At 33.1% G+C, this 18,783-nt stretch overlaps 1 protein-coding gene across 4 annotated transcripts in view; it reads right to left on the minus strand.

The window, feature by feature from the left end:
* Positions 1–2,003: 2,003 nt before the first annotated feature.
* SH3BGR (SH3 domain binding glutamate rich protein) overlaps positions 2,004–18,783 on the minus strand; it is a 77,063-nt gene continuing 60,283 nt past the window's right edge. Inside the window, exons 4-9 of one of the 4 annotated variants that reach the window (XR_012487990.1) lie at positions 18,016–18,090; positions 16,697–16,789; positions 10,315–10,450; positions 6,803–6,854; positions 5,431–5,543; positions 3,932–4,043 (exon numbers count right to left, since the gene is read on the minus strand). Coding sequence is in view for 2 of the 4 variants with exons in the window: in XM_074300504.1 (XP_074156605.1) it covers positions 10,349–10,450; positions 16,697–16,789; positions 18,016–18,090 (270 nt within the window). In the remaining 2 variants the exon portion in view is untranslated. Of the gene's footprint in view, positions 4,044–5,430; positions 5,544–6,802; positions 6,855–10,314; positions 10,451–16,696; positions 16,790–18,015; positions 18,091–18,783 lie in introns of all 4 variants that reach the window. The other 3 variants (XR_012487989.1, XM_074300504.1, XM_074300502.1) reach the window with 3 other exon arrangements.

Below are 18,783 nucleotides of genomic sequence, written 5' to 3' on the forward strand. Positions count from 1 at the left end.
TCCATGATCTTAGTTTTTAGTCCTAATATAAAAATATTTGGGAAGAAAGTTGTCATGTCTTAGGGAAAAAACAAACAAAAACATAAACCCCTTCATAACTTTATGTGCAGATAAATGAATAATATAACTAAAGATTTTTTTTCCTGATCCCCATGCACATTAAAATGTCACTACAAAAAAGTAACTCTCAAATTTTGATGAGACTTACTCTCTCCAGATACTTTGAGACATATTAAATGAAAGTATCAAATCTCTGAATTCTTTATGTATCTTTATGTATCAACTATGCTAAGGACTCTGCTCTATCAACCATCCCCTTCATAGATGACTAGATCACTTCTCTTTATACTAAGAATGAAGTAGATGTCTTTTAGAATCACTCTTGTTTTAAAAGGATACTTGTAATCAATATATAAGGTTCAAATATGTTCTTCTTTCTGTATGTTTTGGACTCTGTAATAATTGCTGGGGACATAAAAATAAAACATTTCATGACCTAAAGCAACTTATGTTCTATCAGAAAGACAACACATACTTATATAAGTATATAAAAATCATGTAACTCTTGTCACTGTCAGTCTTCCTCCTATTGTTCAAACTCATTTTTCCTAGCTTTTTTGAACATTGTTCCCTGGTTTTCTTCCTTTTTGTCTGACAATTCTTTTTCAGTCTTCTTTGCCAGATCTTCCTCCATGCTATGTTCTGTTCTGGATCTTGGATCCTCTTATTTTCCTCCTCTATAGTAGTTCACTTGGTGATCTCATCAAATTTCTTAGGGCAAACTGTCATCATCTCACACCTAGTCTATTGCAAAAATGTACTGGCTGGTTTCAAGTCTCTGTCCACTCCAGTCTGTCTGTCAGTAAACATTTATTAAAATATTGTGCTAAGTGATGGGAATATAAGAAGTAAACAATAATCTCTAATCTCAGAATTCACAATTTAATGGTGGTGACAATGAGCAAACAAATATATTAGAAAATCTATATTCAGTGTAAATAGAATAATTAAAAGAGGGGAGGCACTAGAATTAAGAGGGATTGGGAAAGTCTTCTTGAAGCTGATGAGATATTATCTGGGACTTAAAAGAAGCCAAGGAAATCAGTAGGCAGATATGAAAAGGGAGAACATTCCAGACATAGGAAAAAGGGAGAGAAAATGTCTGAAACCAAGAGATGGACTGTCTTTTTCATGGTACAGCAAGGAGGCCAGCATCACTGAATCAAAGAGTATGTGGCAGGAAGTGAGATAGAAGAGCAGAAATGTTGGAAGGGACTAGGTTATGAAGGATTCTGAATGTCAAATAGAAGATTTCATAGTTAATTCTATAGATGATGGGGAGTCACTAAGGAATATGAGACATATTCAAACTTGGTCTTTAGAAAAATCACTATAGTGGCTAAACAAAAAATGGATTAAAGTGGGGAGAGATTTGAGGCAGATAGATCCACCAATACCCTCCAAACATAAAGCAATGAAAGCCTGTACTAGATTGGTGGCAAAAAATGAGGCATATTTGAGAGATATTAAAAAGGTGAAATTAATAAGATTAAATATAGAGGGTTCAAATTGGGTTCATGAGAGAAAGGACCAAAATTTGTTTTTCTTTCCTAAAGATTGTGATATAATATATGTGTGTGCAAATACATATATACATATATATATATACATATAATATTGAAAAGAAAAAAAAAAGAAACACTACTGTAATCTACAACTAAAGTGGTAAAACAATAGATCTTCATGAAGAAAACATACAATTTACATGTCTTTTCTATCACACTTATAGATATAGACATCACCACTATTAGTCACTTATAAAGAAATTAAAATAGATATTATGCATACATTAAATATTCATAAAAATAGTAGCAAATAAAAAAATCAAAAATAGCACAGTATCTATGGGAAATATTACCCCATATATGGCTATGCAATATGTAAACTAAAGTACTGGTGACTGGGACTGCAGCAAGAAAATAAGGCTTTTCTGGACAAAGGCATGATTTTACATTGAAAGCTTTTATTTAGACTGTTGTACACAATAACATGCTCAAAATTGTTCTGACAGAAGCAGCATAAGGCACATGTACAGGGAACATCTTTAAAATCTCTTGGGCTGAATTTGAGCTAGTTTCACACTTTGGAATAAAATTTTCAGAGTAATATTAAGGGTGATCATTCATAGCCAATATATCTATTTGAACCAAATATAAAGTAACGTGAATATAACCATATTTCCTTTCATATGCATATAGACAATATACATCTACCCATATAAATAGCACAGCAATTCCTCAATGTAGTACTTATATGTTAAGAAATGTGTCTAAACCTCAGGCCAACTTATTTTCCTGGGACAATATTGATGAAATACTGTGGTATGGCTTGTCCTTTACTTCCTAAAGAGAAAGGAAAACATTAAGGAGAAAAATACTTTTAGAATACTCTTTGAATATTTATTACAGTCTTGGTTATTTTACATGCATTAAATTTTCTTCTGTGCTATGAACTAATATTAACCCAAGTACAAGAGAGGAGAATTAAATTTTTCCATATAAAAAAACTCACCTAAAATTATATCTAATCATACCGAATTTCAGTAGGTAGTCTCCAAAGAAATAGAGATAGCCTCCCCAGAGTTTTCTTAAAATGATCCATGGAGGGCAGGAAGAAAATATGGGGATGGCATCTTTCTGTCTTCCCATTTTCTGATCCTCCTGACTTCAGGACTGGTGCTCTATCTACTGACCACCTAGCTGTCCCTGATTACCATTTTCTGATAGAAGACACTCTCACTGGTGGGGTATAGTAGCATCAGTGAATATAATAGCAGTTGGCTCCCCATACTGCCTCCATCACTCCCCTTCTACATGGACAGGGAAGTTGTAGTGGCAGTGAGAATAGATGCAGGCTAAGTGATATAACGAAAGATGTAAGAAGTGGCAATAACAAAGTTAACAATGGTAACACTGGAAAGTAGGTAGTGCAGCTCTTCTGGCAGCAGCTACATCAAGTCACAGGAATTCATTGGATTGGTGAAAAATGACAAATCAATCAGAAGCCATTTATTAGCCACCTACCATACAATGGAGACTGCTAGGTACAAAGATACAAAGACAAAAAATGAAATAGAATATGTGTTGAGGAATTTAGCACCTTCCTCAGGCCTTGAGAGAATAATGGGATAGTTTCCTAATGATCCTAGCTGTGGAGGATATGAGATGTCTCACTGTGGCTATATTTGCTACTACTCCATTTACTTGCTCTTAAAACTTGAGAGCAGGTATTGTTCTCACTCAATTCCCTGTTCTCTCTCTCCCCATCCACCAAATCTCATTCTCTCTTGCCCCTAAATCTTGAACACCAAAGACTGAAATTTTCTTCTCCATAAAGAATTATCTCATAAATCCCAAGAAGTTTGTAGATTATTTTACAAATAGAAACAAAGTAGCTAAAGGATAATTTAGTGAGGAAGAAGGTACTACCAGTCAGAGGAATTAGGAAAAGCATTTTATAGAAGTTTGGACTGATCTAAACTTTGAAGGTAAGTAAGCATTCTAAGAAGTGGAGAAGTGCAGACAGAAATGGAAGACAGAATATAAGGAACAGTAATAATGCCAGTTTGGTTTGAATAAAGAGTTTATGAGAGTAATGTGTAATAAGGCTGTAAAGGTAAATTGGGACTAGATTATGAAGGGCTGTAAATGCTAAACAGGATACAACAATGGAAAAATCTGAGAAGAGATCCATTATTCTAAGATTATTCCAAGAGGATATCTCAAACTAGGAGATATATATATACACACACACACATACAAAAAAGGCAGTTTATATAAGTTGGAAAATCATAGAAAACAGGTTACAATGTCCACATTCTGCATGTTACCAAAGAACAGGTTTATCCTATGGAGAAAAAAAAAGTGAAATACTGAGTTCTCATCTCCTAAACAAATCTCAATCCTTTAAATGGACTTTCTCCCAGATCTTCAAAAATTTTCTCTATCATTTCAAATGATGGTTGCTGAATGAGTCTAGAGATCCTACAGATGAAACAAAAGAAAATGGAAAATGTCAATGGCTGAACATTCAGATAAGAGGCCTTTGAGGATAATCTCTAATGTAATCTTTGATGTACCTAGTCATCTAGTTAAAAAAGAACTTGGGCCATGTTTCTCATGTCAGAAAACTTAACTCCCTATTGCAATTAGTTGTGGACCATTGGGACAAAGAACTAGACTTGTGAAATTTAGATGTGATTTATAAAAGAACAACAGAGGTTTTTAACCATTTTAGTCATGGATCCCTTCATCAGTCTGGTGAAACCTTTGAACCCTTTCTAAGAATATTTTAATGCATTACAAAACGCATAAGGTTACAAAAAGAAACCTATTAATCATAAACACAGTATTAGAACCCTGCTTTAGACCTGGCTCAGATATGTCTAAACCCCAAATCCCAAGAAAATGGGAAGATGATCCAACAGGAAAATGTTCCCACAAAATTCTGTGAAGCTGAAGAAAAACAAAGTGGAATTTAAGGAACAATGAAATATATACAAAAATTTTACAGAGAAAGAACCTCAAGATTTTGATTGGAAAGCATTATTTTCAAAAGAAAAAAGTCTGGGCAATTAAAGAGGGAAACATAGAACAAAGCCAGGAAAATCTTATAAACAAAACTAAAATCAAGTGTCTACCATAGTTACTACAGTTTTATTTACTTTGTTATTTTGTGCAATAGTTGACATAAGGAATCAGAGGCCCATTTCAATCAACTGTTCTTTTTGGCCTAGAATTATAACCTTTGCTCTTTGCATACTTTCCTCATCTTAATTCAGTCAACATTTTCTGCAGACCTATTATATAATCATTATGGTCCTTATCACTATTTTCTTATCATCACTTAATTGATGTCTAAGAAAATATACTACTTACTTAAATCTGTGCTTTTTCAACATAGATGCCAAAGTGATTTCCCAAAAGCACAGGTCTGACCATATCATTTCTCTGATCAATAAACTATAGTGGCTCCCTTGTAGTTCGAGGATCAGATATAAACTCCTTTGTTTGGCTTTTGAAATCTTTCAGATGTTCTAACTTACTTTATTTACCCTTTATTTTATTCACACACACTATACTCTAGCCAAATTGACCTTCTTACTATTTCTCACCTTCAACATTCCATGTCCCACCCCTGCCTTTGCACAGAATGACCCCCATGCCTAGAATATATTATGCTCTCATTCCCATCTCTTCTTATCCTGAGTTACTTTTACAACTTAGCTCAAGCATCATCTTCTACATGAGATATTTATTTTGCATGTATCTATGTTAATCAAATAAGCAAGTATTTATTAATCACCTACTATGTATCATTGATTATTCTAGGTATGGGGGATATAAATACAAAGAATAAAATAATACCTACTTGCAATGAGTTTCATTCTAATATATATACATGTTTCTTCAGATAAAATGTAGGTTTCTTGAGAGCAGGGACTGTTGCTTTTTTTGTTTTTGTTTTTAGACTCTGTCTGGAGCCTAGGACAGTGCAAAATGCTTGTTGATTAACTGATCACTTATCAAACTAACAAAATAGAAGTGTTATTCATTCTGTTGTCAAAAGCATGTAACTGCAATTATATTTTTAAATGCAGGGTTTATATGGCCCATACATGGACTAGAACCTTGGTGTTGCCAAGATAATGGAAATAAGTTTGATCTAGTGAATGGGCAGTTTAATCAGTGATTTCAGGATAGAAAACAACTCATAGTACTTACATATTTCTTTAGGTCATCGATAATTAATTAAAGAACTACTTTAAAAATGTGTGCAGTATTTTGTTTACTATTGAGACTTGTGATTACCGTAGGTTAGCAACCCAGCTAGAACTTGAACAGAACGCACCCTGACTTTTCTCTCTGTTCTGCCAGTGCGAACTCTCAATGATATGTCTTATGATGCAGGAACTTTCTCCTCTTATAAACAATGGGAGTAGTCATTTTTCATTTTAAGGAAAATGACTATTTAAAATCAAAAAGTGGCACCAACTTACCATGAATAACTAAATACTTTCAAATAAAATCCAAAATCAGAGATATAGATTGTAGATATAAAGCTTCAAGTTATTAGTATAGTAACAGCTATTTCCTTTTACAGATGATGAAAGTTAGATCCAGTAAGGTCCATAACCCTAGGTTACTTTCTCAAGGATATAGAGATAGTAGGCCTCAGAAGTGGGATCTCAATATAGATTCTCTATACATGTACATATATAGAAATATAAATATACATATTTAGTTCTTAAAGTGTGATAAAGTAGTAAAACATTTCAATATTCAAATTTAATGAATATAATTTAATTCATAATGTTGATGATTCAGAAATAATGCCAAAATCTTTCAGTGTCTTAGGCTTATTATGAAAATCAGTTTTCAGTGGAACATAAATATGTGTTTAGCATAGTTTTAGCATGACTTTGACAAATAAATCAATCCCATCCATGTTAAAAGAAGGGGAAAAGGGATGCACAATCTGGAATATCACTATCACCAGCACCAGCAGCAGGAGGATGGAGAGACTGTGATACATGAAAAGTAAAAGGTCAAGAGTCTAGGACTGGAGCTGTGTGACCAAACAAAACATAAGTCACCAGTCAGGGTTTTATTGCTTCTGACATTGGAGCAACTGATTCTTCTTGCCCACTTCCCTTTCCCTCTGTTAGTTGCAAAGAGCAGTGAATCTATCTTCCTGAAATATGTCTCCATCCCTGGAAAGTTTATTTCCCCTTTCTGCTTACCTGTCTTTAATGTTTGCTTTTAAGAGAGTCTCTTTCTTTCTTCTCTGTCAAGCTGTAAATATGAATAAATAATTCTTTTAAATTTGCTCCTATGCCCCCAGCCAAAGAAAAATAGTGTTTTGCTGGAATGCTGAAGGGCTGCATCTCCCTCTCTGCTCCTAGATGGTCCACTATTGGTTTCCTGCCATATTCATGCAATCACACACCTAGGTTAACAATGAAATGATTAGTCATTTTTATCTTTAAAACTGACCTTAAATACAGTAAACATAAAGGGTAAATGACCTCCCAAGATAGGAAGATTAGTTTTGGGAGACCAGGACATGCCCCTTTGGGAAACGGAAAGACAGGAAAGACATATGATTAATCAATCAATAGTTCCAATCTCAGCAGTCCAAATGGTTTTACTAACACCATTCTGTTTAGTACCTCCTGTGCCCTATTAGACTGTGAGTTCCTTGAAGAGCTCACAGTTTTTTACCTTTCTTTTTTATTGTCAGTGCTTAGCACTATGCCTAGCATACAATGGTTCTTAATAAATGCTTGCTGGATCATCTTGATCTCTTTGGCATTGTTTGGTCACAGAACCCTGGTCCTAGTATCTTAAATTTAGTTAATCATGACTCTCAATATCTCTTATCTTTCCATGATTGGATCTCTCCCCTGCTTCTTGTCATTTTAGACCTAGTAATAATTTTCTTTAGCACAGGAGGTTAACATGATAAATAATTATTTTTGTCTGTTTTATTATTTTTTGTATTGGATGTTTAGCTAAGCCTAGGAAAATAAGGGGCTCAATGTAGAAAGAGATGAGTAAAAGTTTATAGTAAAAAAAAAAGATTTATAGTAAAAAAATTTCTCGAGTATATTTGATTATTAATAGTTAATAAACTGGAGGGTATCTCAGGGCTACTAAGTAAGGGGATGCTATTATTTTATTAATTTATGAGTAAATGTAAAGATGTATTTAATGATTACCCTAAGGGAGAATAAATAATGTAGTTTGTTACATAGGAAGCTAAAGAGTGAAGGTCTGATGTAGTCGTATACTATTGCAGCATAATATATGTTCCTCTCTAGGCTACCTACCTAGGTTACCCATGAGAGTGGTCTTAAAAACTCTATTACCAAGGTATTAAAAATATGGACATAAAATAAATATAAGTAAATTTGGAGTGTAGATACTAAAGAAAGCTGGTAGTGTAGTAGATAGAATATAGGGCTTAAAGTCAGGAAGACCTGAGTTCAAATCTAACTTCTGACACCAGATGTGTTACTCTGGAGAAATCACTTCAGCTTTATTTCTTCAATTTCCTCAAGTATAAAATGATAATAATAACATCTAACACAGGATTGTTGTGAAGATCAAAGGACATATGTATTAAAAGCTCTTAGCACAGTTCCTGGCACATGGTAAGAACTATGGAAATGTTTATCCCTACTAGTAGATGAAGGAGGCAAGAAAAACTTCATGTAGAAGGTTAGATTTGAACTAAACTTTAAAGAAAGGTAGGAATTCTAAGAAGTAGAATTCAGGAGAGAATGTATTTTAGTATTGGGGGATAGCTAGTGCTAAGGCATAGTTATGAGAGATGGAATCCATATGTAAAGAATAGTAAAGAAGTCAGTTTGACTTGTCTGAAGTATGTATAAATCAGAGTAATGAAAGGTATGCCAAAAGTATTAGCATAGTTTTATACTATTAAAGCTGTATTTAACAAAAGTGTGATGAAAACATTAAATGGCAAACAGAAGAACTTATATTTTATCCTAGAGGTAAAAAAAGAACCACTGGATTTTATAGAGTAGGGGAGTAATGTGATGAGGCCTTAGGAAAAACACTTTGGTATCTGTGATGAGGATGGATCCGAATGGGTAGAGACAAATATGGACAGTAATTTGATATTGCAAAAGTCCAAAAGAAAAGGCCAGACAAAAGGTGATGAAGGCCTATATTACTGTGATCATTTTGGGAACAGAGAGAAAGGCACAAATGATAAACATATGTGGAATTATCAACAATATTTGTCAACTGATTATGTAATAGAAAGTATATGACAGATATATAAGAGATTTCTAAAGAGATTAAAGTTTTGAGGGCAAGACTATATGTTCTGTTTTGGACATACAGAGTTTAAAATAACATGTAGTTTTAAATGTGCAGTAAGAGGTGGCAATGTGAAATTGCAGTTAAGGAGAGAGATAAGGGATGGATGGATGGATGGATAGATAGATAGATAGATAGATAGATAAATGGATCGATGGATGGATAGATGGATAGATGAATGGGTAGATATCTGACAGTCATCTACATAGAGATAATAATTGAATCCATATGAGTTGGAGAGAGGATAGGAGAGAATAGAGAAGAGGGCAGAAAAGAGTCTTAGGAATACTCACATTTACAGTATGTGATACAGATGCTGTTCCAGCAAAGGAGAATGAAAAGAAGTTGTCAGATTATTTTCCTTTTCAGGAAGGAAAACCAGTAGACAGCAGTATCATAAAACCCCAGAGAAGAGAGAATCTCCAGGAGGAAATGGTGGCCAGCAATGTCAAAGGATTCAGAGAATTCAAGAGAGGTAAGAATTGAAGAAATATTATCATAATTGTCAATTAAAAGACCTCTAATTACTTCAGAGGGAATATTTTCAGTTGAGTTATGAGGTCTGAAACCAGATTACAAAGGGCTGAAAAAAAAATTTAGATGAAAAACTGCCAAGAGGCAATGAGTATAGACAATTTTTATAATTTGGCTGAAAAGAATAACAGAGAGAAAGAATAAAACCTAGAATTTTTTCAAGAATGAGGAAGACTTGGACATACTTTCAGGGAGAATAAATAGGGGAAGGGATGGAGGGACAGGAAAGAAGAAGAGTAGGAGAAAGTGAGAGACACATGGTAAAGAGGGAAAGGAAGAAAGTGGTGAGTGAGAGTAGGTGAGAGGAGAAAAAATGGGAAAAGGAAAAGGGGAAGGAGAGGAAAAGAGCAGTCTGCTAGAAAAGGCAGAAGGTAAGTAGGATCATTTAGAAGATTTGTCAAAGAGAAGGATAACCTCTACTTCAAAGAATAGAGTAAAAGAGAAAATAGATAATGATAAGAAGTTTTGAGATAGACAATTATAAATACCTTCTTTTTTTGTATATTTTCAGGCAAGGTCTGCTGAGTGGAAGGAGACAAAAGGAAGTATGGAAAGTTGAGGAGAGAAGCTAAAAATTAGAAAAAGCTGTTATAGGGAATGTTACAGGGATTCAGTTAGGGAGGCATAAAAGAATTACCTTGTTGCAGTGAGAGTTCAGTTGAGATTAAGTAACAAAAAATTGTACTGAAACCAATTAATATAGTCATATGCCCTTTCAAATTTGAGAACCAGTACCTTGGAAAAAGAGACCAAGACACATTCAAATGGCCCATATTGAGACTTGTTTTTCTGCAACTGGAAATTTAAGATTAATTAATGGCTTATCATAATCATTCCTAGAATAATATTTTTCAAGAACAACAATACCTACCTGAGAAACTTGAATAAATGAAGCATGAAAAGAATTAAGAATCTTCTGCCTCTTCTTCCTCTTTTTCTTCCTCTTCAGCTTCCTCTTTTTCTTCCTCTTCAGCTTCCTCTTTTTCTTCCTCTTCTGTAGTCCCCTCCTTATTTATACAAATGATAATGATATCATTTATAGATATTCATCAAAATTAAATTATTAAAAGGAACTAAAAAAACTTTGACAAAAAAAGTAAAAAAATAAGTCTCTCTATCCTTTGAAATAATATTCTACAGAATTACTAGATGGGAGTGTAGCAGAATGCTTCCAATAAATAAATCCAGTGTGTTTTATTTGTTTTTCTTTAAAATATATCTTTTACATTATGATAGAAGTGGATATCTTCAACATAAAGAAGATCCAACTCACTTCCAGTTGATCAATGATGGACAGAAATAACTACACCCAGAGATGGAACACTGGGAAGTGAATGTAAATTGTTAGCACTACTGTCTATCTACCCAGGTTACTTATACCTTCAGAATCTAATACTTAATGTGCAACAAGAAAATGGTATTTACACACATATATTGTATCTAGGTTTTATTGTAACACATGTAAAATGTATGGGATTGCCTGTCATCGGTGGGAGGGAATGGAGGGAGGGGGGGATAATTTGGAAAAATGAATACAAGGGATAATATTATAAAAAAAAATTATTACTCATGCATATATATTGTGAAAAAAAATTCCAAATAAAAAAAAATAAAAAATAAAATATATCTTTGACTTATAATATTAACAAATAGAATATATGTTAGAGAATTCTTTTATCCAGAACATTTGTTTAGAAAAATCTGAAAGTCACAACATAACAAATATGTTGTGTTTATATGTTTATATGTTTAGTATGACTATACATGTATAACCTTTATCAAATTGCTTGTCTTTCCAATAAGGAGGGAGGGAAGGCTGGAAAAGAGCAATTTGGAATTCAATATTTTAAAAAAATGTTTAAAAAAATTTTACATGTAATTGAAGAAAAATTTTTTTCAAAAAAAAAAGAAAGAAAAGAAAAATCAAAAATACAATGTAGAAGACTAAGCAACCAATAGGAAGCAATAACAAAAATTTAACTTTTTTTGCTTGATAAAGCATGTCCAATGTAGGATCTACTATATTCTATAGCAGAAAGCTAAGAAAGTTATCAATAATCTATATAGTAAATATTAGTCCTAATGTTTTAAAGTTTGCTTAGCACTGTTATGATTATTTATGATCCTGCCATAAAATTTGCGGACTTTAATATTAATGTTTATTACAACTTTAACATTCTGACTATATAATTCCTCAATCTCATCAAATCCAAATTCCAATTCATCTACACTACTTCTGTGACAACCAACATAGCTATCCTTATAGTTAGAGCCTTCACCATTTCACAGAATTATACGAGTTTCAAAAATCAGGTAGGATTTCAAAATTCTCTACCTGTACCCTTCAACTCATTCACCTTTCCCACAAAACCTATTCTTATTTTTTTCAATTTCTCTCCCATTCTCCATCTAGTCTTAAATCACTTTATTGATTCAGTATCTATAATGCCAGAGCCTCAGTCCCACCCATCTTCTACTACTCCAGAATTGTAAATCCTTATTACTAGGTAACCAATATTATGCAGTTCTTTGTTGCCATTCCTTAGATTAGTAGACATCTCCAATTCAAGGAAATCATGAATTCTTGAAGTATTGAAGTCAATAATTCATCAACCTTAGAATTTATCTCATGGAAGCCCAATTTCATATTTACTGATTCTCTAAGAACCATATAGCACACTAATATCAGATGATCTAACATCTTACTTCCCTGACAAAAGGCAAGTTGATAAAAACTCTCTCAATCTTCCTTTCTACCACTCAATGTCCCAAAGATATTTCAAATAATATATACAAAAATGAACTCATTATCTTTCCCCAAAATTTCTCCCCTCTTCTAAACTTCATTATTTCAATAGAAGACATCACCATTCTCCTAGTCTCCCAGGGCCATAAATTCCTATTTATCTGTGACTCCTTACTCTCCCTCATTCCATACATCCAGTTGCCAAATCTTTTAATTTCTATCTCTACAGCATCTATGACAGCTGCCACTTGAGTGCAGACTCTAATCACCTTTTGTCTGGATTATTTTTACAATGCCCTGTTTGGTTTCCCTGTCTCTAATCTTTTCACAATTCATTCCTTCACACTGCCCCCAAAATTATTTTTCTTATGTGCAAATCTGACCATGTCACTCTCCAACTTAATCAACTTTACTAGCTCCTTACTGCCTTTAGGATAAAATTAAAATAGGTGTTAAAGTCTTCATAGTATGGTCCTACAATCCTCTTTCAAGCATTATTCTCATACCTGCATTCTGAGATCCAGCTAAACTGGTCTTCTTTCATATATAGCACTTAATTCCCCATTTCCATGGGTCCCTCAATGACTATTTCCCATGTCTGGGTTAGGCCCTCCTCATCTTTGCTTCCAAAAATCCTTCTTCTTTCAATAAAAATCCTAAACACCAATTTATACATTAAGTTTTTCTTAATCCTCCAAATTTCTAATGTCTTAGCTCTCAAATTAGTTTTTATTTAAAAATTTTATATGGATTAATACAATAGGGGACTTGTCAATGATCACACACAAATCATGAACATCTGAAGCACTCTTCATATGGACTTTTATAAAAGGTTTTTCTCTTCACCTAAGATAATTGTGTAGACTTGATTTTTCTCTTATAGACATAATCTATTATGTAACACTTTTCTTGAGCTAGTTTTTCCTATTCACACTAACATTCAGGCTGGTTATCCAAAGAAAAGCTTCTATTGTAAATTTCTAGAGGCAGCTTATGGAGCTGCTTTTCTAAAACAATTGCTCAGAAGCCACCATTAGCGTGTTTTTCATCAATAATAAGCTAGTACTCGTAATTAGCACTTAAAAGATGCATTTGCTCAGATGGTTAGTAAAACAAAATATTCTTCCCATAAACCTGGAGCATACTATCTCATACATGCACATTCCCCTTATCAGCAAAATGGTTTCAAACTAAGAATATAATAATAATGAAACACACATGAGCAAATACATATAGGAAAAGGTACTCATAACTGATGCTACTAAAAGGTATGGAAGTACTTTCTGTCTTTGTAGAGTCCTCAAGGTGAATCCTTGTTGGGAAGATTTCTCAATTTTGTTCCCAACATCTGCCCTTCTCCATGGCTTCCTCCTCCTCCTGTTCCTCAAAGCTATTTCCTTTCTAAATTGACTGATTTTTTTTGTGTTTGCTTTTCTCTTGTCCCCTCAATTTATTAATCTTTGCTCTCTCAATTGTGCATCAAACTTTCTCCAACTGATTAACTCTTAAACTGCTGAATGGATTATCTCTCTGGTACTATATAACTACTAAGCACTTTGGCAAACACAAAAAATCCTCTCCTCCCATCTTTTTTTTCCCTTGAGCAACTGGGGTGAAGTGACTTGCCCAGGGTCACACAGCTGGGAAGTGTTAGTCACATTTGAACTCAAGGCCTCCTGACTTTAGGGCTGGTGCTCTCTCCACTGCATCACCTACCTACCCCCTTCTCCCACTCTTTTGGGGTGTCTTACACAAAGCTCCTGAATCTGCACTGCCTTGAACTAATGCCTCTAAGTCTCATCCATTTAAAAATATGCATAGGTTTCAATAATGTTTTGTTGTCCAATACAGTTGATCCCTTTAATTCCATTAGAGAAAAGTATTCGCATATCATAAAGGGTCTCAATGCCTCATAATTACAAATGTAATGTGATTTCTGGGGTGTGAGAGGGGATTAGCCAAAGATCACTTTTCCTAAAACCAGAATGCCCTTGTTATATCAAATTATCACTATATTTCACTTATAAATATCACATAATCATTTATAAATTTTCATATTAACACCAAAATATTGAATTACATTCCTTGGTTTCATATTTGCTATTTTCAAAAAAAAGGTTGAATAAACCATACTAAGCAAAGTTTTCCTCATGTAAGAAAGGTTAATACTTGAAGACCTAGCTGAGTGTTGTAATTTTTGTCAGATATTTAATCAAATTTAAATGTATTTACTAATAAATAATATCATTCAGAAACCCCAGATGTGTATTCCTGAGGGACCTTGGCTGATAGTAGTTAGTCAGGAGTAATTTGTTAAAATAGTTACTGATAGTCTTAGTTTGAGTAATTCTCAGTGAAGAATTAGTTAATAGTTATTTAAATACCTGGTCATAAAAGGATAGCTTGTTAATTGAAAGTTATTGATAATAATGATATTGGAGGCAGGATTTAGGAGGTTGGGAATGACAGTTATAAAGATTAGTAATATAAAAGACTTGAATAGAAGCAACTCACTATGGTGTTATGTTATTTTCTATAATAATTATGTTTTCAAATTATCTTTTCTACATAGGAATAACTTGTTATTTAAAAGTTTGGCAGAATTATCTTATGGATGTTTCATTTTAGTCTTTTTTGCAAGGAGGTTCTTCCTGGTTTTTCCTTTGGAGATTGGTATATTTAGAGCATTTTTTTTTTTTTTTTTTTAGGGAGCAGATCTTGGAGTCAGGAATGTGTAAGTTCAAGTCTCATGTCTCATACATACTGGTTGTGAGACCTTAAGCAAATTGCTTAACCTCTTAATGCTTTAATGATTTATGATTAAATGACAAGAAGCTTTGCAAATCATTCAATCAATAAACATTTAATAAGTGCCTACTATGTGCTAGGCACTGCGCTATAATCTAGTGGTACAAAGAAATAAAGCCTAGATAGTTCCTCTTCCCAAGGAGCTCACAATCTTATGGGGAAAGATATGTAAGGAAGCTGAAAGGGGGAGTAGGGAGCAGATGTAAAGCTAAAGAAATTACCTTAAGAGAAAAGGAAGGGAAGGAGAAAATGAAAGGGGCAAGGGAAGGGAATAAGCCTATTTACAAGCCAGGCACTATGAGAAACTTTTTAGGCCAAGTAAATCTTTGCTTATTCTTCATTTAAAAAAAAAAAAATGAAATTTGGAATAAATAATACAAAACAATATGTCATATCACAATGGACAACAAGTTGTCTCATATATTTTTTTAGCGTTTTGTTCAGGATGACACAGCTAATAAATATCTTGAATCTGTATTTAAACTTGGGTCTTCTTGACTCAAGGCCCAGTACTCTATCCACTATGTCACCTAACAATGAAGTACAAAAAATGCAGACAGGTGGAAATGAAGAGATGCTCACCACTGGCAATTTCCTTAAGTACCAAATTTGAGAGAACCTCATCACTATCTACCTTCCATCTTCTCAAATCAGAGGGAAACAAACTCATTAGTCTCTTTTTTTCTATTATGTTCAGACCCTTATAATGGTTTTTGCTTAATAATGGCAGTCTGAGATATTTTTTCTTCTGTACACTATTGTTGGTAATTTTACCAATGTCAAAAGCTACTAATTTAAAATTTGCATAACTATGTCTTAGCATATGACTCTGTGATATTATTTCAACATGGTTATCTATATTTTTACCACATAAAAACAAGTTCAGGGAGGCAGCTATAACAGATTATATTGAGAGCCTTCTAAAAGTCAGAATGACTTTGGTTCAGAATGATCTTCCTTCTGATACTCATAAATTGTGTGATACTAAACAAGTCACTTAAATTTCAGTGTTCCCAGACAACCTAAGGACTATAAAATTACTTTATAAAAATGCAAGTGTATTTTTTCTCTTTATAATTATAAAATTATGGTGGCAGAGGGAGTCACTTCATTAAAACTTGTCTATTTCAATGAATTTAGAAATCTAGCACAAAAATAAAATAAAGCATGTAACAAACTTCTAGATTTACTTTGACAGTCACTCACCTAAATAGACAGTTGGACTCTACTGAATAATTACTGAAATATACACATGTCAAAATTTCCACAAATCTCACCTTTAATAATGGCTTCTTTACCTGTGATACGTATCTAAAAGTATAACTATAGACTATGCTTAAGTTTTATACAAACCAAATTCCACATATTTGGTTTTTTGTTAAGGGAGGGGAGAAAGGAAGGGAAGTGCCAAGACAGGTGCTGGAAGTAAGATCTAGTTCACATTCAATCTATTAAAGTTATATATATCACCATGAAACACAATCCTCAGTTTCAAGTCAGAACTGGGATTATATATTTAACCCAGAAACCCTAGATATTCTAATTTACTACAATTTCTCAATAAGCAACATCCAAATTTGAAAGAATTCATAAACTTAACAGAAACTAAGATTTTAAAAATTAAAAACTATTTGATATCCCCATATCAATATGAATTTTTAAAATTAAAACTAAAAATGGGGAAAGAGAAACCACTTGCCTGTTTTACTTCTGATTCAGGAGGATTGACTACATCTTCAGTGTCTTCTTTTGGCACCTCATTTTTTCCACTTACTTCAGCACTATCTATTCCCTGAACAAAGAGGAAACACACAGTATAGTTATCAAATTAATCAAAGGTTTGTCTATTTTGTTGAGCATTTCTTCCATAAAATCAACTCTTATTTTTATTATTAGTTCAATAGTTTTCTTATTTTTAATTTTATTAATTTCTCCACTGATTTTTAAGATTTCTAATTTGAAATTTAATTAGAAGCTTTTAATTTGCTCTTTTTCTAGCTTGTTTAGTTGCATGCCCAAATCATTGATCTTTTCTTTCTCAATGAAAATAGTTACACTTAGTTAAGCAACCAGAATATTGTATCTAGCGGCATGATCCTTCCCTTATTTGAGAAATGTTCTGTTCTCACTTATTACATGATTAGGGCAACAGTAAAGTTTTTTCTGTCTAAAATATATTACCAAAGCTAGGGAATTTTGCTGATGACAAAAATATGTAACAAAGGGAGGAATTTGGCCTGGGAGTCTTATCTCCTCTACTTACTTTTGTTTTATCTCAACTTCATTTGCATGTCATGCTAGAGAAGATCTTGGGAACTGGTAATTAAACATTATAGTTTTCAGGAATAAAGGATTATCTGACTAATATTAAATCTTTTCTTCTTAATCATTATGTCTCAGGTAGAGCACACAGTTCTTTGTCCTAGTAAACTATTTGTATTTTTGATCAGGTTTTTTATTTCATTGACATAAGTTAGTCCTGATGAGGAAAATCCCTTTGTCAAATGCAAGTCAGCATTTGTTCTGAAACTTATTCAGAGGCACCTATAGGAATAAGAAGTTAACTAACTTGCCCAGGGTTTCACAGTTCATGAAAGGGGATGATGAAAACCTTTGCTTTGGAGTTCTGGAACACATAGCCTTCTAAATTTTGGATAGGATTATAGATGGGAGTGGGACAATATACAAGTGCCCATATTTTTGTCTTTAGAAATATGTGGAGGTGTTAAAACTTTACCAGATAGACAGAAAACTAAGCCATTGTACTTATTTTAATCAAATCAAATAGATTAGAGAAGATAAATCAAGGGTAAAAAAGAGTTTTTAGGAGTTTAAATGAGATTGTTATAAGATAGTTCAGCAAATCCTGAAGACAAGAAAACTGATATGGTCCAAGATTCCAAGTTGGTTAGAAACATCATAACTACAGAAATTCTTGAAATTGAATAAATGAAAAGATTAGGATAAGAGTTTCTGAAAAGATTGAGGGTTGGGAGGAGGGTACAAAAAAAGAATTACTTCTGGAGTATTCTGTTCCCCTCCCACAAGTTCACCATTCGGAAGAGTTGATGTTTCCTCAGTTGTTTCTGCCACCTGTATCACAAATAAAACCAAGAACACTTGAAAATATGGAAAACTCTAAAAAAGGAATATTAATACCTTACATATCTATAGCATTTAATATTTTTTCAAAATATTTTTACTTTTATTATGTTATTTCATCATAAAAGTGCTAGATGATAGATAAGTATTACAGTTATTATCCATATTTTGCAGGGAAATTGAAATAGCAGGGGTAAAATGATTTGCTCCAACTCACAGATCTACTTAGTAGGCATGCAGGAATTTAGTTTTACTTATTACTACTTATTAAATCATGCTCTTTCTAGACCTAGAAATATGCCACAAAACTGAGAAGTCATTGATACATATTAAAACAAATAACTAATTAAACACTGCTCTTTTTCCCCTCTATTTTGGTACAATTTGAGTAAGAGAATTGTCAGTACTCACAATGCATTTTTGAGTATTCTCTGACTTAGAACATTTATATTGGCTTATAAATGTCAACACAAAACTGGCAGTGAACTATTATAATTCATATTATAATTCTTTTTACATATGGGGAAAGGTTATGTTTAACCAATTCAAAACAACTGGTCCATTTTTTAATTCGGTCCAAAGACATATCCCTGATGCACATTCACATGATACTCAGGAAACAAACATTTTGTCATTGTGATGATTGCATGATAATTCTACTTAAATTAATCCATTTATTCAGTG

This window comes from Sminthopsis crassicaudata, chromosome 3 (genome assembly GCF_048593235.1).
Source record: "Sminthopsis crassicaudata isolate SCR6 chromosome 3, ASM4859323v1, whole genome shotgun sequence".
NCBI classification, from domain to species: Eukaryota; Metazoa; Chordata; class Mammalia; order Dasyuromorphia; family Dasyuridae; genus Sminthopsis; species Sminthopsis crassicaudata.